The 22,892-nt window shown below is 42.9% G+C and overlaps 1 protein-coding gene across 4 annotated transcripts in view; it reads left to right on the top strand.

Annotated features, from left to right (window-relative positions):
* The window catches only part of DNAJC6 (DnaJ heat shock protein family (Hsp40) member C6), a 52,708-nt gene that overhangs the window by 23,466 nt on the left and 6,350 nt on the right, over nucleotides 1-22,892 (top strand). For all 4 annotated transcript variants that reach the window (XM_074875823.1, XM_074875825.1, XM_074875822.1 and 1 more), the window contains 14 exons: nucleotides 3,253-3,403; nucleotides 4,306-4,355; nucleotides 4,462-4,610; nucleotides 8,631-8,753; nucleotides 11,495-11,628; nucleotides 12,794-12,988; nucleotides 13,385-13,502; nucleotides 15,166-15,245; nucleotides 15,426-15,619; nucleotides 15,714-15,794; nucleotides 16,672-17,118; nucleotides 19,269-19,421; nucleotides 20,755-20,823; nucleotides 21,580-21,714. In XM_074875823.1, the coding sequence (XP_074731924.1) occupies nucleotides 3,253-3,403; nucleotides 4,306-4,355; nucleotides 4,462-4,610; nucleotides 8,631-8,753; nucleotides 11,495-11,628; nucleotides 12,794-12,988; nucleotides 13,385-13,502; nucleotides 15,166-15,245; nucleotides 15,426-15,619; nucleotides 15,714-15,794; nucleotides 16,672-17,118; nucleotides 19,269-19,421; nucleotides 20,755-20,823; nucleotides 21,580-21,714 (2,079 nt within the window). The remainder of the gene's footprint in view (nucleotides 1-3,252; nucleotides 3,404-4,305; nucleotides 4,356-4,461; nucleotides 4,611-8,630; nucleotides 8,754-11,494; nucleotides 11,629-12,793; nucleotides 12,989-13,384; nucleotides 13,503-15,165; nucleotides 15,246-15,425; nucleotides 15,620-15,713; nucleotides 15,795-16,671; nucleotides 17,119-19,268; nucleotides 19,422-20,754; nucleotides 20,824-21,579; nucleotides 21,715-22,892) is intronic.

The raw sequence follows: 22,892 nt of genomic DNA, 5'->3' as shown, positions 1-22,892 counted from the left end.
GACTCAGCAAGTGTTCTTAGTCCTTCTTCTACCACGGAATAGGGCACTGTCCTCTGCATGTTGGCCAGTGGGCTTGAGGGAAAACTCAGCTGCTCTTTTCTCAGGACTTAGATGTTCAAGAAAAGAAAACCTATGGAGACAGCTGTCTCTGAGCGTGGGTCAGGGACATGAAGTGCAGTGGTAGGTGATGCCCAGTGAGGTGACTGATGTCCACAGGAGACACGTGGGACATGTGGGGCTCAGCCCTCCCTGTCCTGGTGCCCCTTTCTAGTGGCTGTTGCATGGGGTCCAGGGAACAGCAACCATCTTCTGCACCAGCTCTGAAGGTCTCCATTTACCAGAAGGACTTTGCACAGAAATATTTTATTCAGCAAAAAATGCAGGGGCAGGCTACCTTTTTTTAATCAATTTTTTTTTGACTGTTCTTGTGGGTTTCTGTGTATATTGTCAGGCTTGTGTGTTAATGCATTAACCCTTTCTGCTCCTTTATATATCTTTATGCTTTGTTGGAGACGCTGCCTAGCAGAGGAGCCTTTGAATGTATTAATTTTGTTCTTCTATGAACAGTCTGTGGAGGAGACTAGTATCATTCCTAGTAATGGAGAAAGACTGTCTTTGACAGCGCTGAGGACGTGGCCCTCATCCAGTGACTAAAAGATACCCGAGCAAATTACTGCACCTGGTATAGTACTAAGAGCTGCTACATCGTAAGCTTCCTCAGCAGTTTCACAGTAGCCAAGTAATACTTGTCTCATGTTAAATCTTAAATACTAGTTTTGTGCTCTTGGTTAAGTAGTACCAGCTTGCATTTCTTCATTAGCCATCTTTTCTGTCTCTCCGTTTTAGTGTACGTAGTAAACTTGGAATTAATTACTGCTGCTTCTTTTAGAAATATAGTGAAATTCTCATTATCTCTCTGTTTCTCTTCCTCTCTCTCCTTTTTTTTCCCCTTAGGGTTGATTTCTAAAGATTCTAGGATTTCCATACTCTTTGGAGCCTTTCTGTTGCTCTTCTACAGTATTTCCAACCGTAAAAATTTGTCCATTACCATTGGTCCTCTGATCCCTTTGCGCCCCTTTCCCTGTTCCAAGTTACCACCTTTCTGCTTTCCTTTCTTTTAGAAGTTGACCTGCAGAACTGGAAGTATCTTTTGAGCTTTACCTCCTCCTTCCACCCCTGGCTCTTCTAGCATAGAGTAATCCAAATGCAAAGTTTTTGAAGAGAGATCAAACACTGATTCCATACTTGGAAGCCAATGAGCTACTTTGATTTTTTTTTTTCTTTCTCTTTTTTTTGATCATACTCAAAGTAGATACTTGCAAGTGGTTTGGCAAAAGAACAATTCCTGTGCCTTGAGAAGGCATCTTCTGTTCTGAAGCTGGCAGAGTGCGGAGGAGAAGAGATGGCCTCTTATTTTACTGGTCTAGCACATGGATCACGTTCATGTGGATCATGACCACGTCAGAGTGCATTAAGAACCCTCTGTGCATAGGGGAATAAATAACATCACTTTACCAATAGAGTCTCCAGTTTAAAGATATATATTGTATTTACTGATAGCTCACTCCAGGTCTGAAAGAGTGAATGCCATTTAAATGGGTTTAGTAATCTACAGAGGAAACCAGTAGGGGCTTTTTAAATGTAGGTTTTTTTTCATGTTTCTTAATAGTCTGAATGCCTCTAGAATATTTCTTCTGGTAATGATGATTATGTGAGCAATATTTGAGTTGCATATATCTAACAGCACTCACTTTCATGCTATGGAGCCAGAGAAGTGATAGCTGGAAGGTCTCTTTGTAAAATATATAACGAGCACTGGCAATGCCACCAGTCTGCCTTAACTATGATAAATCTTCCCCATTTCTGGGTGCCGGGGTATTTAATAATGACCAGCATGTTCATTTTACAAAGCAGCTGTCCCATGGCTCTACAGTGGGACAAATGTTCTCAGACTTTCCATGTGCTCTAGAAAAGGCAACTCTTAGTGGATGCCACCTCGATTACAAGACTACCTGAGAGTGTGGCGTGTGTTTACATAGGTTGCTTGTTGCTTAATCTGCTGTGCTAGAGGATCTAGGTCTTCTGACTAATTTGACATAACAAGGTAACAAATGTATAATTGAAGTAATATAGTTAAAGTTTGCTAAGATCAAAATAGTTGAGGCCTAGTGAACAGAAAGCAATTTTTCAGTAGTCAAGAGCTTAATCTGTAGTTAATAAGCAGTTAAAATATCATTTTACTAGGTTTGTGTCTAACAATTCTGCAGTAAAACAAAACCACATTTACTCAAGTCTACATCCAATTTATCAAACTTCTGCTTTTCTGAGAATTATGCTATTAACACAGCACTGCTATAATAAGGAAGGCTGCAACAAATTGGGTTTTGGTTAAGACAGTGGAATAGTTATTCTATTATAACTGCCAAATGCAAACACTTGAGGTGTAAAGCCGTATCACAGCCCATCAAAATAACACTTTAAATCGCTCTTGCTTTATGTTAGTCTCCTATTGACTGTGTAGATTTGTGCCATTTCAAGCTGTGAGGAAAAGCCTACCAAGGAGGTCAGCCCCACTCTGCTTTAGCCTTAGCAATGTGCTGAGTCTTCTACTAAGGCTGCAAACATTCGAATATCCAAAAAAGTTCTCATTCTCAGCTGGAAAGTTTAATTCTGGCTTTTTTTCGCCAAAACCCAAACTTTTACCTTCTTCCCCTCAAGCAACTCTAACTTGACTCTTAAGTGACATAAAATCACTCTGGCTTCTTCTATATCCATAGAAATGGATAGTTGTAAGATAATCTTCAGTCACCTAGCTGCAAACCAGCAGCCGTGACAGGCTGAAGAGCTGCTATATATCCTAGTGCCTTTTTCTTACCCCTGCGGAGGTGACTATTGATTTGGTTTTGGTTATGATCAGCAAATTAGCTGCATGCTGTAGAGCTGGTCTTGCTTTGGGTTGGGTTGAGAGGTGAGGGAGCTCGTCTGGTGGTTGTCCATACTGTACTGATACTACACAGTCAACCTGCACACAACGTTGAGTGTCGGTGACGGTTTCTGAGACCAGCTGGCAGGAATGTGCCATCTCTCATCTCTGGAAAATCATGACTTCAATAAGTAAAACGATTTTTGCCCTACGCTTGACATGCAGCAGCACAGGTGAATGCGTTCGGTCTGAATGGAGCAGTGGGTTTGGTGGCTCTCTGGATTTGTTCCAAATAAGTGATGTTGGCTTTGGTTTTGTTGTACTTGAAGGTGCCTCATCACCAGACATGGAGTCCAGCTATGGGGGAGGCTTGCTAGATATGGTGAAAGGAGGAGCAGGGAGACTCTTCAGCAATTTGAAGGATAACCTGAAGGATACCCTGAAAGATACATCTTCAAAGGTCATGCAGTCTGTTGCCAGGTACAGTACAGCTGAAGCTGCCTAACGCAGGTAAAATCATTAGCTGCTAAGTGCCAGTCTGAGCTGCCGTCTTAATTAGCACAGCACAACTTCCAGCTAACCTAATGAAGGAAGGAGATGAAAATCACAAGTGACTTCTTTGATTCTGTCTCATAATTGGTATTTGGCCCCAAGGAACCAAAGTAAAAAATCTAAACTTCATAGTGAGTGAGCATCAACATCCTGAAATCTGGAAAAGGCCCCTCAACTGAAAGTGGAGCACTTGGTCTCCAATTCCTTCACTGACCCCTGTGGGGTCCTTCTACTCAGTCACCACTAAAATATTTTGTCACTGAAAACTGGCTTGTGTTGCCTGCCTTCCCTTTGCTGTGCAAGGAGACTCTTCTTGCGGATGTATCTCTTCCCTTCCCTATGGCCACCTTTTGAGTAGAAGAAAAAGCTGAGGTGACTTTGCTTTGGTTACCTCTGCTGGTGGTGTCCCCTGTGCTTGGCACTCTACCTGCCTCTGAGCGATATGGGGCTGCGATAAATTAAGGAAACTTAATGCATGCAAGATCTCAGAGGCTTTGAGGGATCTGCAAAGTGGCAAACTACTAGAGATTTCTCCTGAAAACTGGCACTGAAAATTAATGACAAAAGGGAAAAGGGACCTTTTTTTGCAAGCTTCTGCATCCAGTTAATTGCATATGTAGAAGGGAAGGCTGGGTCGCTGTCTGCAGGAAGCTATTTGTGCCCTTTTCTTAAGGCTTAACGATAAAGTACAAAGAATCAGTTTTAAGATAATTTTTTCCTTGTGTCAAAAGCAGATCTTTGCAGGAAAACACTCCTCTCCTAGTTCCTGTAATGGGCTGTCTTCTGTAAACATGTGCATAATGTCTGTCTCCCACTTTATCTCCTTTTAGTTACACCAAGGGAGAGCTAGATATTTCATACATTACCTCAAGAATCATAGGTAAGTACTGCTTATCAGATAAATAAAACTTTTAGTATCCCAGGGTTCAGAAGTCCATAAACACATTATGGTGCGTGCTCAGCCTGGCTTCTTCTTACATTTCTAGTGATGTCTTTTCCGGCTGAAGGCGTTGAGCTGGGATTCAGGAACCACATTGAAGACGTACGGACGTTTTTGGATTCCAGACATCCCGACCACTACACCGTCTTCAACTTGTCCCCCAAGTATTATCGTAGTGCCAAGTTTCACAACCGGGTGAGTGTCTTCCAAGGGGTTAACAAGAGCAGGGGGCGAAATTTCTTGGGAAAAGGGATACCAGGTTCTGTTTCTGTCTATCCCGGGCATGGCAAAATATAAGAAGATCAAAAAGGAATTACAGGTGTTTCTAAGTTGCTGTGGTCATTTTTGGCTTTTAGCTGAGGCCTGGGGCCATGGGGATTAAAGAGCTGGAAAGTTCAGGGCATAATTCTTGTGTTAGGAGCCTGTGAGAGTAAGTGGCATTGCACCAAGTTGAGCCTGTGCTGCTCTTGGCTCCTACATAGCTGTCAGAAGCTGCTGCAGAGATGTGAGGAGTAAAACGAAAGCGCTTTGAAAGAAATTACCAAGAAAAGAAGGTAGATTATTTTAATGTTGAACAACCCTTCAGCTGTGCTTTATTCAAGCAGGAGACCTTAACAAAGCACAGGACTGGAAAACAAATGCAAGGGGCACTTTGGCTCTTCCACTAGCATATGACTTTAAAAACCCACCTCCACTCTCTGCCCCAGTTTCCTTCTCTAAAACCAGAACAGCATACGGGAGCGTTGCAAGGCTCTGCTTCATTAATGGCTTTTAGAGGAAATCTCTATGAAATACTGCTGTTGAAATGCAAGATTAGATCTAATCTTTCAGAAAACTCCCTGTCCTTTCCCTCTCCCACAAGGGAGTGATGATTTTTTTATTTTTAATTTCTTATTTTTTGTTGCCTTCAACAAAAAAGGCAACAGCAGTTGCCAGGCGTAGCTCTCGGCCAGGGTAAGCAAATCTCATGCCATGTAAGCCTCATTCCAGTTTGAGGTATAGCTGAAGCTATCTTCAGCAATTGCTCTGATCGCCAGAAAACGGTCACTCACACTTGAAGCAAATTTCTCAGTGGCAATCAGTAACCAGCCATGTCTTCAAAGATGAGTAAATGAACGCAAAGGACTAATAAAAAGATATCAAGGGCTCTGAATCTTCATTCTTGCTTGGTTGTGGTGCATCACTCTTGCTATTGGTGGGAGGAGAAAGATCTGCTTTTGAAAGTTCAGCATTACATGTCTGTTGGTGTATTGCTTGACCTGGCCATAACTCCTCCACCCCTCTGCTTTATCTCCTACCCTATCCAACACCTTAATAGAGGACTTTGTATGTTGCTCTTGAAGCATGAGTAGGTGCTTTGTAAGTTATTGCCTTGACACACAGAGGAAGAAAATGATGCATCTTCTAATAAAATATTGTACTTTGAGGTTATGGGCTAGGAAATACTGACTCCAAGTTCCTTTGCAGGAAAATGAAATGTGTACAACACAATACATGAGATCAGATGAAACATGAAATGATTATAAATATCAGGTTGAACTTCATATATATTGGAAAAAAAAAACCCTAATTGGCTATCAAGGAGGTGAAATCCCATTAAAGGTATTTTCTGGATGAGGATGCCAGATGAGCTGAAGTTCTGAGCTGCACACTTATTCATTGAAGTGAAAGGCTTTTTAATTCCTATCTTCTTTAAAACTTTTTGTTCCTAAGATCAAAGTAGGTCACTTTGCCGCGTACCAGCACAGGAGGAAGATGATAGTTAATGTCCTGCTGGGCCTTTTCCTGCCCTGACAAGGCCATGTGGGACACAAAGCCCCAGGTGTCTGGTCTATTGAGGAGAAGAGGGGACTATGAACACTAAAACCTGCTGCTCAAACCTGGCTGTGCTCTGTTCTCCTCCCTGCCTGCCACCCCGGCAGGAGAGGAGAGCTCACGGCTGCTCGAGGAAGTGTGAGCAGTTTGAAAACACGTAACTCAAATATAGCCTTAAACAATAAAACCAAACTTCAGAGTCCCTGGTGGGTCACATTCTTGGCTGTTGCTGCCCTACTGCTGAAGTAAAACAAGCGCTGGCTGCTTATTTCCAAAGCTCTAGAAGAATTCCTGTTACTTTTCTGTAGAATTGTCTTTCATGAGTGGTGCTGAGGTTATGTTTGAAATAAATGCCATGCTACATAGCGCGTATTTAATCTCCTAATTGCAAACCAGCAGGCAGATGTGTAATTATAGGCAAAGTAAATATATAATTATGGACTGTTGGAAAATGTGTATTATTTACTTGATAAGTGGTAATGGCTTTTCCAGATGCTTGACAGTGTGTTGTCATGAGGTCTGGTCAGAAGATTGTCCCTGAAAGGGTCTCTGGTCATATTAATTGTAACAGCCACTTGGAATCTGAATCGTGTTTTAGTGATCTAACTGCAAGTGGATCTTGTGCCTCCAGAAGACTGCTGAAAAAGTATTTGGGGTTGGGAGAAGACTTTTGCCTGATATAAAATAATTTATAATATAAAATAATACACGTCATTTCTGGCATCAGTACTCTGGCTCTGTTAAAGAATTGAATAAATGTTTATGATCACTCTGTAATTCAGATTTTACGGTGGTCCCACAGCTGCAGCAGTGCATATGCTGCCAGGTCCATGGAACAGAAAGCTAATGCTGGCTGTTCCTGCACTGGGGGTCACCGCCTAGTGAACCTTTGGGTGTTTTTGTGCCCGCGTGGCCCTTCCTGAAAATGCACAGAAAAGGAATAGGCAAGGGAAAATCAAATGTATGCAACAGAAGGAATGAAATAAACTGCAGGTCTCAAAATGGGAGAAAATGGGGGATGAGGATAACGCTGTAGAGAGGATAACTAGGGAAGGGTCATTCACCGCCTTCCAAAGCTTGTGTGTGGATTGACTTATTGGGTAGCTTCTACAACGCAACCCTGCACTTGCTCACCGAGTGCACAGCTGAATTTCAGGTTATTGTGGAGACCAAAAACTTTCATGAGTCCCAAAAGCAATTAGACAAATGTCTAATTAGACTAGATTGGACAAAAATCTCCCAACTGTTCAGCAGAGGTCTGGCAGCTGAGGAAGGCTGGCAGCGGGTTGGCTGTGCTGGGTTAGGCAGAGCCGCCCACTCACTCTGTCCCTGTATCCTCTGGGTGTCACTGGAGCCGTTGTTTGAGACAAAACACATCTTGGTAGTTCTCTGGTTTGAGTCAGGATTCCTGTTTCTGCTCCAAGATGTTGTGCAGGTCCATGTAAGAGAGAACCTTAAATACAAGTTTTATGAAACCTGGAGCACTTCCTTCCTCTGAGAGATGAAACGGTCAGGTATGGAAATCATATGGCTATTTGAGAACATCTGGACAAACCATCTCCTTCCTGCCCCTGGTTCTCATTAAGCAGGATCCAAATGTCAGCAGAGAGAAAGAACCAATTCTTTGTCTGAGGACAAGCCTCGTGACACTTCTCCTTTAAATTTCTTCTAGCCAGAAATGCCTTTAAAAAAGATATTTCAATTAAAACCAGATGAAACGGAGATGTCTGTAGAAGGCTATTTGATGTGCTGTTTGAGACTGCAAGGACTGTTCTTGAGATAAGTGTTATGACTTAGAACTAGTGCATCGATGAATAGTAACTAGACATACTTTAGAATTTGTGGTTTTTCAGTTCTAAGAAGTCATTCATTTTTCTGGCTCATATCTTAGCTATACTTATTCAGATATATATTTTTTTAACAGAAGTTTCCCTTTCATCAGTCTAGTATCTGTCAAATAGGGCTTGAAAATCCTATGACACAAAATGACTGCGAACAACAGATGCTCAGTATCCTTTGAAAATCAGAGCCATGGTCTTTAGGGGCAAGTTGAACAAAGGCTTTAGACATAGCACAAATCAGTGTGCTGCTGGAAGACTGGAGTGTTATGAAAGGCCACTCAGGATAATCTGACTTGAAATGTAAATTTTAAAAATGTATAGTCAGTGACAATACATCAATATTATGTTACTTAACTGAGAATTCTTTTTTGTTGGTCTCCTCATAATTCATGAAAGTCATGGAGCAGAATTATGCATAAGAAGAGATGGAGTAGGTTTCAAGCACATAAGTCTAGGTTGTAAAAGAGAAGTACGTTTCTTGGCAGAAAGCATTTGTAAAAGCCTGCCTTTCTCAATGCTTTTATGAAGCTGGCTTTTGTTCATGGTGCAATTCCCGTAGGTATCTGAATGTAGCTGGCCAGTACGACAAGCACCCAGCCTGCACAACCTCTATGCCGTCTGTAAGAACATGCACAACTGGCTACAGCAGAACCCCAAAAACGTGTGTGTCATCCACTGCATGGTAAGTACACCAGAAAGTAACCAAATTTTTAGACCTGTGAGTCATAAGTCATAGCACACATTGCGTGTCTGGACTCTGCGTATGAGGATGGTGACAATTTCTAAAAGAAATGTAACAAAACAGACCCCCATGGAAAGGGACATCATCTTCCATGTGCAGCTGCATAGCTAAGCTGGAAGATGTAACGCTGAACAGGAAGCAGGAATGCAAAGCAAGAGGGATCACAGTCATCCTAGCCGTGAACTACTAGAGGTGACGAGTAGCAAAAAGGTTTGAACTTCACCCAAGAACCGACTGTAAGAGTTGTCAGCCTGCTGTGGCTTTGCATTTTAGTGTAAGTAGTCGCAGTACAAATTGCAGCCTCTAGACTGAAGGTTACTGATGGAAGTTGAGGAGAAAACACATAGTTGGGAATTTTGTCAAACTGTGAAACTGAGATTGTTAAAGTCTCTTGCAGTCGCTACTTGTCAGGCCTGGCTGAAGAAGTCCAGTTGCCTTCTGCTCCTCTTTGTGCACCACAGATGAAATGGTTGCTAAATCCCCCGTAAGGGTTATATTCAGTACTGGGCAATGTGTAGATGAGATGCACGAGAGTGGTGTGATTCTGTATGACTAACTTGTAATTTACCCCATACAACCTTTAATATTGACGGTGATGCCCAAAAGGAGAGTTCTGTTTTGCTTCTGGAGCCTAAATTAAATCCGGGAGGCTGTCAGCCCTGATCAGCATAAACTGGAAGGAACAGAGGAAATGACTGATCCCAAACCTTACATACGAGTCTGGCATTTCTGCCTTGCGTAGCACAGCCAGCAGCTACGGGATACAAATTCCATTCAAACAGAGACAAAGATGCACTTGATGCCTCCAGTCCTGGAAATCTAGTTCAAGAATTAAATTCCTTTACTGCCCTTTGAGCAATGACTATCAGGATAATGCTGTAAAGGACAGTGTCCTGGTTTCAGCTGGGTTAGAGTTAATTTTCTTTTAGTAGCTGGCACAGTGTGTTTTGGATTTAGTGTGAGAATAATGCTGATAACACACTGATGTTGCTAAGTAGCGCTTATCCTAAGTGAAGGATTTTTCCGTTTCCCATGCTGCCAGCGAGCAGGTGCACAGGGAGCTGGGAGGGAGCGTGGCCAGGACAGCTGACCCCAACTAGCCAGAGGGCTATTCTATACCATAGAATGTCATGCCCAGTATATAAACTGGGGGGGAGTTGGCTAGGAGGGGCGGATCGCTGCTTGGGGACTGGCTGGGTATTGGTCAGCAGGTGGTGAGTAATTGCATTGTGCACCATTTATTTTCTTTCTTTTTCCTTTGGTTTTATTTCTCTCTCTTTTTGTTATATCCCTTTTCATGACTATTATTATATTTAATTATTATTATTATTATTATTATTGTTGTTATATTTTATTTTAGTTATTAAACTGTTCTTATCTCAACCCTCTCAACCAAGGTTTTTTTTCCGATTCTCCTCCCCATCCCACTGTGGGGGGGAGGAGCGAGTGAGCAGCTGTGTGGTGCTTAGTTGCTGGCTGGGATTAAACCATGACAGACAGAGAGTCCTTTCCAACACTTTCTAAGAAGTCTGCAGAAGCCCACTTAGTTTATATGAACCTGAGAGATCTTTTCGGAAGCAACTGGCAGGGGCTAAACCTTAAAAAAGCAAATAGCCTGTTAACCTCGAGCATGTGCTCAGGCTCGGCAAGTTACTGGGGTCTGGGTCAGCTCTGGTGTGGCAAATCCTAGGGTATGGCTGGAGTGCCTAAAAGGTGCCTGAAATAAATAATTGCAAGGAGCTCATATAACTTTTAACTTGTGGTTCAGACTTTTGAGGGGGACTACCTGCCTGATGGGGCAGCAGGTTTCCCACTTCTTCCTTGGAAATGAGTCTTGACTTCTGGGACCTTCTGCCCCCTCTGACAAGCAGGAGATGAGCTGGGAGGGGACACAGTACTCTGGTAGTACTGAGCAGGTTCTTGTACCCATCGCTGTGCCATGAATGTGCATCCAAAACTATGCAGGCATCAGACCTGGATTCTGGTGGAAGCTGATGGAAGGGCTTTTTCTTTTTGTTTGTCTTGCCAGAGCTGGGGTATGATCCATGGTTCATCACCTCATATGTTCCTGGTTATAGAAGGGACCTGGGGCACTGGGGATACTTTGATTCTTTCCTGCTTTTTCTGTATTTTTGGTCTATCAATCTGACTCAGCAAACATACTTTCCCCCATAATCACCCTAAAGAAATATAGACTTCTTCAGGAACAATCTGTAGGTTGAGGTTTGTGGAGGTGTTTGGGTGAAGGAGCCTTGGGTTGGAGTTTTTTTTATTTGTGAACTCTTCTAGGTTAAATTTCTATTAGATGACTTCCTGCAGCTGTGGGACGGGTGTATTCTGACCCCTATGATCAGTTCCAGGCCTACGTTTGAAATAATTATAATACTACAGCTTTGGAGCAGCCATGAAACACCGACATTTTTAGAAAAAAATCTACTTCTGGGTTTTCAAAACAAGTCTAAACCATCCTCAGCTCTGACTGCTTACTGGATATTAGCTTTGATCCACTGAACAAATGACACAGCGCTGAGAATTCCTCATCATCTTGCAGTCTCAATCCTAGTCTTTCTGGAGAAATTATTTTGTGTGATTTAAGGAAGAGTGGAAAGTGTTCTGCTGAATTTTAAAGGCTGTCTCTGATACTAACACACATTTTCTCCCCCTGCCCCTTTCCTTAACAGGATGGCCGTGCAGCCTCAGCAGTTCTGGTCAGTGCGATGTTCTGTTTCTGTCACCTCTTCTCTAATCCAGGCCCTGCTATGCAGTTGCTGAACACAAAGAGACCTGGGATTGTACTGTGGCCATCTCACAGGAGGTAGAGTGTACTGGCTAAACGCTACGCAGGCGGGCTATATTCCTCACACTGAAAACTGCCCAAGTACCTGTTGGGTGTGTTTTGGCAATGTGTTCCTAGCCCCTGGGATGAGATAGGCATTCAGGCTTCATTTTGTTCCCCAGAAATAAGTGGTAAAGTGACGATCAGGCACTAGAAGATGTTGGCCAGAGCAGCTGTGGGATATCTGTCCTTGGAGATCCTTGGCTGGGTATCACCCCCAGCAGCATAATCCAGTTCCGAGACACAGCTTTGAAGCTGGTCCTTCTCTGAGCAGAGAGCTGGACCACATGATCTTCAGAGGTCTCTTCCAATCTGAATTATTCTATTCTTTTATAAAATAATGCACATGACCTGAGGGGTGTATACGCTGCATGCTCCAGGTTCTCCACTCAGACCAGCCTGAAGGCACTGGCAGGAGGTGACAAACTGAAAATTCCAGAATTCGTATTGCAGCACAAGCAGTGCTCATGCATTAGCCATGGTACTTAGCTTTGACAGGTCTTAACTGATGTTTATGGCTGCTTCCATTTTAAAAACATTGATTTAACAGTAATGGAGGAACAAAATCAAATATTACAGTAGCTTTGCTGGCTAGTTCAGGAAAGCTGACACACCTGTAGTGAACAGGGCCTGGGTGAATCCCTCTCTCTATGTCAGCTTCACTGTTACAGGAGTTTACACTGTAAAATTGTCTTTTTTTACAATTTCCATTAAGCAGAGGAAGAGCTGCCTATCAGAGCAAACCAAAGATATAGTGTTATGTATGTAATAATTATGATCCTTCAGTACATGACTAACAAAGTAATTTATCTGCTATGTGCATGTAAAATAGAAGGCAAATTTCTACTGGTAAACCAGAAAAACCATTGCTCGGCACCTTCTCTCCTAAAAGGTGAGGAGAAATGATCTTCAGCTCAAAGCTAAAGGCCGACTTCCTTCCTCTTGAGCTCCAGTTTTTGAAATTAAACAGAAATAGAAGCATAGATTTTGTGCCAGCTGCAAGGATGCTGAAGTACATGGACACTCCAGTCCTGGAACTGTGAAAGAGTCGCACTTTCAGTGGATTTCAAGGTAGATTTCAAGTACAGAATGAAAATCGGTCTGCTGGGATGGAGATTTCAGTAATGGCTTTCTCTGTCTGCAGGTACATAGGATACATTTGTGATCTAATAGCAGACAAGCCCGTCATTCCTCACTGCAAACCACTTACTATCAAGTCAGTCACCCTCAGCCCAGTCCCCTGTTTCAACAAGCAACGAAATGGATGCCGGCCCTTCTGCGACATTCTCAGCGGAGAAACCAGAATCCTGACCACCTCCCAGGAGTATGAAAGAATGAAGTGAGTTGCTGTGATCTCCTACCTTCCTTAGGAGCTTGACATGAGGAGTCTTTCATTTTGCTCCAATGTGTCTAATATCTGTGCTGCGGCCATTGTCAGACTGCGTGATAAATGAAGGAGAGCATATATTAATTGAAAGTTAGTGCCTAGTGTTGAAATAAACTGCCAGAATGAGTCTGAAGCTGTCATGCAGTGGGATACCTTCATAGGGGTAGTTGGTTTCCCCTGTGAAATGTTCCTGTGTCAACTAAGCCTAACACTAAGCAGAGCGCTAAATGCACCTTCTGTTTGCTTGGCCTGAACGAGGGGATAGCTTTTATGTTGACATTGTTGCTGGGTGGTAATGGCATTGTGGAAGGGAGCTTAACTGTGGATTTCCTTCTCTTCCCCTCAAAGAGAATACCGCGTGCAAGAAGGGAAAGTCCTAATTCCACTGGGAGCCACTGTCCATGGAGATGTTGTTGTTTCTGTCTACCATATGAGATCAACCATTGGGGGACGTCTTCAAGCAAAAGTAGGAATTTGTTTGACTTCTTTTGCACGGTAGAGACAATGCAGCTAACTGAGAGATGGCTAAATATGGGGTCTAAGAATGCACATGGCATTTGTGATGAAAGTTTCCTTACTTGACAGTAGACATAATGCAAATTTGAGCAGCGCCAAGTGAAAACAAAGGACTGCATGTGGAGAAGCCCATGATGCCTCTGGTACCTCTTTATGGAGATGGTGTCTACTGACGGGGTGTAGGATCCTTCCAGCTGATGTAGAAGACAGAAACTGTCCATCAGTAACCAGCTCAGGGCAAACCACTACCAAAGCCTCTACCTGTGCTCTCTAAGAAAATGGAAGAAGACTTTCTTTTGCTCAAATTCAAATGACTTACTGAGCCTTTGTTCCTGCATGGTGTCTGGTTTTTTTGGTCTAGAGCAGCCTTCACCTTTTTTTGGTCATTAGGGCAAAAAGGCAATTTGTGTGGATCAGTCATGGGGATAGGAAAGACCATTTAGGCAGCAGGCTGGTCAGCCAGCTGCCCTCTTCATAGCCAAAAAGCCTCTTAATACCAGCAGAACAAAGAAATGGGAGACTGGAAACTAGGGAGAGAGAATAGAGCAGTGCTGGAGTGAGCACACCCTGATGTCTCCTTCCCATAACACAGTAGCAGTACTGAAAGTAAAAATAGGTGTTGGTCTGTGCTGTTCTAGGCTTTGAGACTGACCTTAAAATAGTGTTCTCTGGCTCTTGTGATTGTGGAAGAGGAATTTGGAAATGCAGTCTGTTCAGACTAGAAAGCCTGGATCTGCAAAAACCGAATCAGTCGTTGTCATACACTAAGTTGCTCCATTAACCTTTGTAGTGATGAGGGTTAATCGACTCACTTGTCTTACACGTAGTGTAATCGACTCACACGACTTACAAGTAGTAACTTAAAGCACAAAAAGTGAGGGAAGACCCCAGTTTTGTCCCACCTGCTTTGAGTACCACCTCATTTTCTCCCTGCAGAGGGGTGCTGCAGATGGGTGAGGCATAACCATTCCTGGACTCTCACAACCGGCTGGGTGTGGTGGCTGCATTCTCTATCCACTGATACTTTAATCTGAGATCTTGATAATTTTCCTGATGATATGTTTGAAACCTTAATATTGAAGTTGCAGAGTGACCAGTGAACGTTTTTCTCTTCTTAATTCGTTTTTGGTGCCGTTTGTTGTATAGATGACACTTTACTGAAGCCTCTACTGCAGGTGGAATGGTCTTATATTTTCTTGGGGTACAAACCTGTTGCTCCAATGTATTCAGTGGAAACAGGTATCGGTTTCATTTAACTGCTAAAGCGACAACTAGATCCCAGAAATAAAGACAAGCAGGGAAAGAAGGCATATGCCTGAACGCTGTGGAGGCACTCTGCTGTATGGAGGCGGGAGCAGCAGGGTTTAAGGCAGATGGAATATTAACAGGGTAATAAATAATAAACATATTAAAAAAATAAAGGGTTTGAGAAGGAAAAGCTCTGCTTTCTGTAGAACGAGCAGAATGAATTAGCTTATATAGCAGTTATGATTAGTGTATATAGTAACTGGTAGTAAGGTAGACTTAACTAAATGTCTGCATGTGCTATAAACAAATATTTTAATTTCATGAATTTAAGCACTTGTTCAGCCTGGTGCTCTGTGTTTTTTCAGATGACCAACACACAAATATTCCAAATTCAATTTCATACTGGATTCATAGCCCTGGGAACAACCACACTAAAATTCACCAAGTGAGTATTTTAAGCTGAGCATTAATCAAACCTGAAGTATAAAAACCTTACGAAGGCTGAAGGGCAATATTCACAGATGAAATGTGAAAAGCCTGTGTGCATGCATATATTGAAAGGCTTTATATAGCTTAGCAGAAATATCCTTTCCTTTTTGACTGTACAACTCTTGTCCCCATTTAGGCCTGAACTGGATGCCTGTGACTCTCCAGACAAATATCCTCAGCTTTTTCATGTTATACTGGACATAGAAATACAGTCTACTGATAGACAAACAGAATTAACTCCCCCATGGGAGAACTTCACGACAAAAGACATCAATCCAACCATTCTTTTCTCCTCTCATCAGGAGCATCAGGACACTCTTGCTTTGGCAGGTAAGAGCTGCATAGATTTATTCGATGTCCATGCTTACCTGCATGCTGAACTTTGTTTTGCTTGATTTTATTTATTTGGTGCTCTGTGCTGCAGGTAGAGGTCCCACTGATTCACCCCAGGATAACATAAGAAATGTTGGACAGAGTGCATTCTTCTCATCTCTCAGCTGGCAAGGTATGCAGACCTGGTCTTCAAAGTAAAATCTGCTTCAAACAAGACCAACAACTTCCCCCCCCGCCCCCCTCCCTGGAGCACAGAGTCAGGCTGAAGGATCTGATTGTAACATGTCTTTCCCATTAGATCACAGCGTATTGCTGGTCACACCCTTATGTTGCAACTGAGTGGGAATTAATTTCCTGCAACATCCTCTTCAAACATTGCCTGCTTGTGGCGTATATGACAATTATTGACATTGTTCTACTGTAAAGCTTCCCCCAAGGCCTCCTTGATGCTAAACCCAAATTTAAGTTGCTTTTTCCTAATGTTGCACTTTTTATATAGTGCTATGAGAACGTAGCACCGAGAGGGTTTCTCTGAGAGGCTGTTTAATAACTCCAAACACCTTGAAAATCTCACAGCACTGCTGAAGGTAGCGTTCCTTCTCTGGCATCAGTGCCACGTAGGTAGGAACCTGGTGTAAGAGATCCTTGTGGGCACAGCTAGGAGGGTGGTTTATGTCACTACTCCTTTACAATGAGGCTTGTTTTGCCTGGATTTTGAGGCATGGCTGGAGATCATTCTGGATGCTTCATCCTGACCCAGAAACTCATTCAGTTTGTATCTGTGGACGTTACACTTGCTGACTCTTCAGGCTTGAGGAGAATCAATTAACCTCTGTCTCTGTTTCCTCATCAATAAAGCTGGCTCCTTACAATACAGACCGGCAAAGACTTTACGTTAATCTTTGCAAAGGACTCTTATTTTAAAATATAGCAAAACGCTGCTGTGATATTCTCAGTAGCTTTTTGTTCTTCTTGTAAGCTGATTTTTATGGGATCTTTGTGATGACAAAACTAACAGCTACCTAATTTTATTTTTAATCATCATTTAGATCAGAAATCTGACAAAAGTAGCTCTCACCCCACTTCAGAGGATCGAGCAGCGTTGGTGCATGAGGAAAGCGAACAGTCAGATGACGAACTCTTGTCCCTTTCCAGTCAGCACAGTAATGCCAGTGGTGACAAGCCTCATGGGACACCAAAACACAGCAAAAAGCAGCAAGAGCCTCCAGCACCACCTCCGCCTGAAGACGTGGACCTGCTGGGCCTGGATGGTAGCCCTATGAGCAAGAGTTTTCCCTCGCAGCCCACCGCTGCCCCCTCCAACTCAGACTTGCTGAATGATTTGTTTGGGGTTGGCGGGCCAAGTTCCCAGAGTCAAAGTGGACAGCCCACTGCTGAGGAGGTCTTCCATGTGGGGGGACCTGGATCTGTGCAGTCAACTCCTCGGCGTTCCGCAGCTTCGGCATCCCCATCCCCATCCCCAAGGGTAGGAGAAGGTAATAATAGCTATGCCTAGTGAGTAACGTGGGGCACATCCTTGGAGAAACCCGCCCGGGTGATCTGCTCTGGGCTGTTGGATTCACCTTGGGTATACTCATTTCATGAAAATTAAGAGCCGTGAGGGACCCCAAGAGGTCAGCCAGCTGCTCTACCCTGAGATGGGAGTTGGTGCACCTTCATAGTCAAGAACTCAAATCAGATTATCTAGTTTGTTCCCTAAAAGTCTCTACTGGAGCTCACCCAAGTGTTTGGCTGGCTCCTTACACTGACAGTTACTGGAGATCATCAGTTTTGCTCTTACTATGTGTCCAATAATGCGTATGAGGAGAATATGTGTTCATTTAAAAAAAAAAAAAAAGCCTCTTAGGTTTTGGGTAGACCCATAGCAGTTTGAATTTAATTTCTCTTTTAACTTTAGGGGGTTTGGAGCTATGATACTGATCCTGGACTATGAAATACGGCTATACAGTTCTGCTGTTTCGTGTCTTTCTGCAGAGAATAGAGGCAATATGAGAAGACCTTTTGTTTCTCCAAAGACAGATTGAGATCAGGCTTGGCAGGAGTGGTTGAATAGATATTAGGAAAAGGGATCTTTTGGAGGGTTAAATGAACAGAGGAGAGCAAGTGAAAATCAGTTGTAAGTGAACAGGTGAAGAGCCCAATCCAGGTTGCTCAGATTCACTGAGGGCCTCGGGAACAGACAGTTGGTTTTGCCAAAGGCAAAATGTGAACAAGTGGCCGGATCTGACAGCCGGTCTCTGTGCACTGCACTGAGCTGCACAGCCTCCCCGTGTGTGCTTGGGCCTAATCCTTCACGTTACAATTTAAGAGCTGATATTGTCAACATGTACCTGATTCAAAAAGCACAATATGCTTACTTAACTTTTTCTCAGGAACTAATAACTTAAAGCATTTGCAACACCTGCCAACTTCCTTGTACAGAAATGGTGTTTTTTTCATTTTGTTAAGGAGTGCAGGCCTGGGCGATGCTGGGGCTGAATACACTGGTAGCACCTACCACAGGATGGCTATGCAGCCAATTTCTGAAGACTCTTCTTGAGTCCTCCTTTCTCAGCTAGAAAAAAACCCAAAATCTGCAGGCTGGGGGAGGTTTGTCTACCAGTACACTCATCAGATTTGCCTATGGGGTTTTTTGAAGTGAAAGGCACAGGAGCAGTTACAATCTACCTGTACCGAGCTTTGCGAAGGGAGGGAGGAGATGGAGACTGAGGACTGGAGGCAGGAGAGGGGAGAAGAACACAAGTTTCAGTGGAAGAAATTGGGCCACTTGTGTATGGAGAAGGTTCATCTTGTTGTGGCTGTTGTATGCTCAGTCTGAGAGCTCTTGCCGGGGGTGGGAGGTTGTGCCGACACGCGTCTCATCTTGCAAGGCACAGGCGCAGCAACAGGATCAGGAAAAGATTGCTGGATATTGCTGTTGAGCTTTGCAGATCCAGATTGGTGCTTGAAAGAGAAAGGAAAAGTATCACGCAGCTAAATTGTCCCAAGCCAGGAAAGCAAGAATAAGAACTTGCGAGATATGTGAAGACTAGTAATTTATTAAGTATCGTAAACAATGAGTAACATAAGTAATGAGTAGCATCATTAACACAATGCGTAGCTTCTGAGGATTGTATCTTTCTTATGGTAGTATATATTGTGTCTCTGTTCAGGATGCTCTTTACTGTGAACTTGTTGGCAAGTAAGAATTTGAGTGACTTTATAGGGGCTTCTTTTGTTGATTGGGCTTGTTGGGTTTTTTTACGTGAAAGACATTAGGCTAAACAAATTGATCAAATATGGAGTTTGAGAATGAACTGGATTTTTGCACATTGAAACTTCATCTGAAGTGCCTAAGTGTCTAAAGACTCACTTCAACTGCTTCTAAATTCAGCCCCTCTCTTTGGAAAAGACAGATGGGATCAACAAATGTGTTGCCATGACCAAGTTGTGTGGCTCTCTAGGTCCCCTAGACCCCTCTGGCTAGGGTACTGATACTTTCTAGTTGCCCTCCCACAGTCACACGCTGTCTCCTATTTGGTATCTGCAAGTATTAGGTTTTCTTCTCCACACACCAGTGTCTTTTCCCTGAAGCACATTCATTGTACAAGTTAATGATTTAGTTTTCTCAAATATGTTTTTCCAGCCACTGCCTTTGATCCATTTGGAAGTAGCCCTAAGCAAACTGGTCCAGACCTCCTCGGTTCCTTTCTTGGTTCATCAACTGTCCCTGGTGATCCTTTCCTTCAAGCAACAAGAAGTCCTTCACCAACTGTGCACAGCGATCCCTTTCACATGGGTAAGAAAGTGAGGCTCTTTTAGTGTATTTAAGTAAACGCAAAATGCTGCTTTTAAATGGAGCCATTAAGTACAAACGGATGCTTACCGTAAAATGACTCTAAACCACAGAAACCCCACTAAACAGGAAAGGGCTTTTTGTCTCCAGGCTTAAAGCATATTCATCATTTGAAGTGTGGTAGGATGAGACTAGTTTTGCTCAAGTTTTATACTTAATTAATAAGCTATTTGTATACATGAAAAAAGAGACCATGAAGAATGTCTGCCTGCATATTCCTGTGGTTATGAGGTCCCGTTTGAACCAAACTACCATTAATTGAGCTAAATAGAGCATGGCATATTAAGCCTGCTAGAGAAAACACACATCCTTTGGTGATTTTAGTTACAGGCATCTGCTTTCTTTAGTTCTGATAGTAACCCTGGCCAAATCCACAGTTGAATTTGACTCTTATTTGAAGAGAAGGATTTTCTTTTCTTTATTGGACTTTTTTCTTCTCTTTGTTTGAAATGTTCCTTAGTTGTCCCCTTCTGCCCCCGTGCCAAAATTTAATGTTGTAACCTTCTCTGAAACACATTCGGATACGAGTTTGTTTGTGTCTGGTCATCTACCACATGTCCCTTGGGTGCAACAGTCTCCCTGGAAAACCAAAATGACAAAGGAGGGAAGTAGTGTGCTGCTGGCACTGCTTGCGTCCTTGCTTTGCCAAGCTCAGTATTGGATATTAACTCTGTGAATAAGACGGTTGGGTCACACTTGGAGCCGGCTGCACTAATGAAAGGAATTTAAATGGTATCCCAGTGTGATGAGGTATTAAATTACAGTGCTAATGTCTACGGATAATGAAATGCTGGCAGGGTGAACTGCATAGATGTACAGACTTTATTTGATAGAGGGTTAAAGGAAGGACTGTGCGTGTTCTTTCTGGTTTACATCTTCGTGGGCTGTTTTGCTGTATCGGTTTTCTCCATCCTTGCCCTTTGCATGTAGAATATTTTCTTGGGTTGATACGTATTCAGAAACACAAAACCCCATGTGTTATTCTGGTGGTAAAGTTTTTATGAATAAGTATATAAGGCCTCTGACCAAAGCTATCATAAAATGAACTCTATAAATCTGTGCCCTTCCCCACTTACCACTGCACAGTATGAGATCAGAAAAAAACCATTAAATTTGTAATTCCCATCGTGGGGAAGAATTTAACTTCTAATTAGCAAATGGTAGATGGATGCAATACTGTCTCTTCTGCTCCTTGCCCCCTGCTCTTCATAGACAGTGGGTTTTGTTGGTTTTGCTGAAACACTTTGAGACATTTATACGTAATCATTCTGCTTAGCTTCTAGCACACCAACGGTTTCCATACAACCAGATGTTTCCGGTGGCTGGGACTGGCCCAGCAAACCAGGTACGTATCATAAAAATTCAGAACATTTAACAAAAAACCCTTAAGGAGCCCTGAGAAGAGGAGAAGCAGAAGGAAAATGCTACCAGTGACTGCAGAGAACAGGTTCCCTCTTTCTGCTGCTTAGCACTTTGACTAATACAACAAAATTTCCATCAGGATTTTAGTTAGTCTCAGCTCAATGGCAGCAGCTATGCTGCCTGTTGCCCTGGTCTCCCGGTCATCCAGGTGAGGGTCTGGCTAGAGACTCCCAAACTCCTTCTGTTCCAAAATCTGGGTTTCCTTCCTCAAGAAACCAGGACCTGCAGTGGAGACAGGTGCCCGGTGAGGATGTACGTAGTTGTGTTTTATTCCAGTGTAGAGCCAAGAGAAGGACCTGGGAAGTGCTACGCGTTCCTGGGATGACACTAAACAATAGCATGATTCTTTCTAATCTTGGAAGAGTATGTCCTACCAAAAGTTGCTTCCTGAAGGCTTCTAGTTCTTAAAATATATTTGTCGTAATTACTCTGTCACCATAGACAGTCTAGGGAACATTTTCATTGCTGAGCCTAATTGTGAGTGGGTGTGCAACTAGTCTGGGCCAACGCTGAGTTGAGACTGCTAAGGAACCTGACAATAGCACACCTAATTTTAACAGCAGTCTTCTAACATCATGTGACTGAGCACTGGGTAGGAGCTGCACTCATGTAAAATAGAGATAAAAACGGAGTTATTTTTTCTTTTTTATATATATATAATTTTTTTTTCCCCTTTAAGGTGGCCTAGGAGTGGGAAGTAAGTCAGCTGCCACCAGTCCTACAGGATCCCTCCACAGCACTCCCACTCATCAGCCTAAACCCCAAACACTGGATCCATTTGCTGACCTGGGGACTCTTGGAGCGAGTTTAGCAGGTTTGCATCCCTTATTTAAAAAATTAATTTTAAAAACTACCCGCTCTGTTTTAGAGAAATAGGATGAACAGCCTGGTATGTGACAAAGAGCTCTATGGGTCCTCTCAACATACCTGCGTGCCAGCTTTCCCTTCTGCCTGATTCTCTGTAAGCTCTCACAAATCTCTGTCTTTACTGATTCTCCATCAAAAAAACTGCTAGCAACTTGTTGGGCCCTCAGTAGGCTATAGGATTGCAAAGTGTAACCTCTATCTCGTGAGCCTAAACGGTCTCTGGCTAAGGATGTTCTGTGTGTAACTCCAACTGCAAAACTGTTGCTACAGACCTTGGAGCAGTGCCTGGAGCAGTGACTTTGGCTCTTCAAAGCTTCTTGGGGTCCCTGAGGAATTGTTTCCTTCTAGACTTGACTCATTTTTGTCCTTTCTGAGGAAACCTGTGGAACCTCACTAAACTGCCTCTAATTTGCAGTACTATCTAAAGGTGGAGTCTGAACCCATTTTCATTCGAACCTGGCTACAAAGGACTGTTTGCCTGACTGCTTAGACAAGCATTTTCTCCTTGTTTTATCTCAGAAAACAATGAGCAAATCCTCGACCTCAGTGTTAAGGGGGCAGTTCTGACAAATTATTTAAGTTTTCCTTAAAACCCAGCATGTCACCTTCTCTGACTCTGGTAAATAGATTTTTCTTCCCTTTGTCACTGCCCTCAGCTCTTTGCAAGCCATTGTGGTTTTATCTGATGTTTGTTTTCTCCTTTGCGTCAGTACCAGCATGGTTCTGGAATTAGGTTTCCCAGTTCCCTCTGCTGGATCACTAGCTGCTCTGCAGGAGCAAAATAAAAAGTACGCCAAGACCCATGTCAGAGCTGTCGAGGTGCTTTTAAAACATGTATTCTGTAGCAAAGTTATGGAGTTTTAAAAACAAATGACTTGGCATCCACAGGATATTTAACCACATTTTTGTTGTTCATTATGAAGTCAAAAGCACTTCATCCAGTTTCCATGACATGCTTCAGAGCTCAAAGTTGAGTGTGGATGTTAGTCTCAAATAATAAAACATTAACACTGCATTCCTCCCACCACAAGCTAAGCCAGAGGAGCATCCCTTAAAGTAATAAGGTGCTGAAACGCACAGCTCTGTGGGACAGTATTACATCAGCACAGCATAAGGAGGTATTAT

This window comes from Strix uralensis, chromosome 8 (assembly GCF_047716275.1).
Source record: "Strix uralensis isolate ZFMK-TIS-50842 chromosome 8, bStrUra1, whole genome shotgun sequence".
Taxonomy (NCBI): Eukaryota; Metazoa; Chordata; class Aves; order Strigiformes; family Strigidae; genus Strix; species Strix uralensis.
Note: the sequence above shows the minus strand (reverse complement) of the source record. Positions and strands in the feature narration are given on the sequence as shown.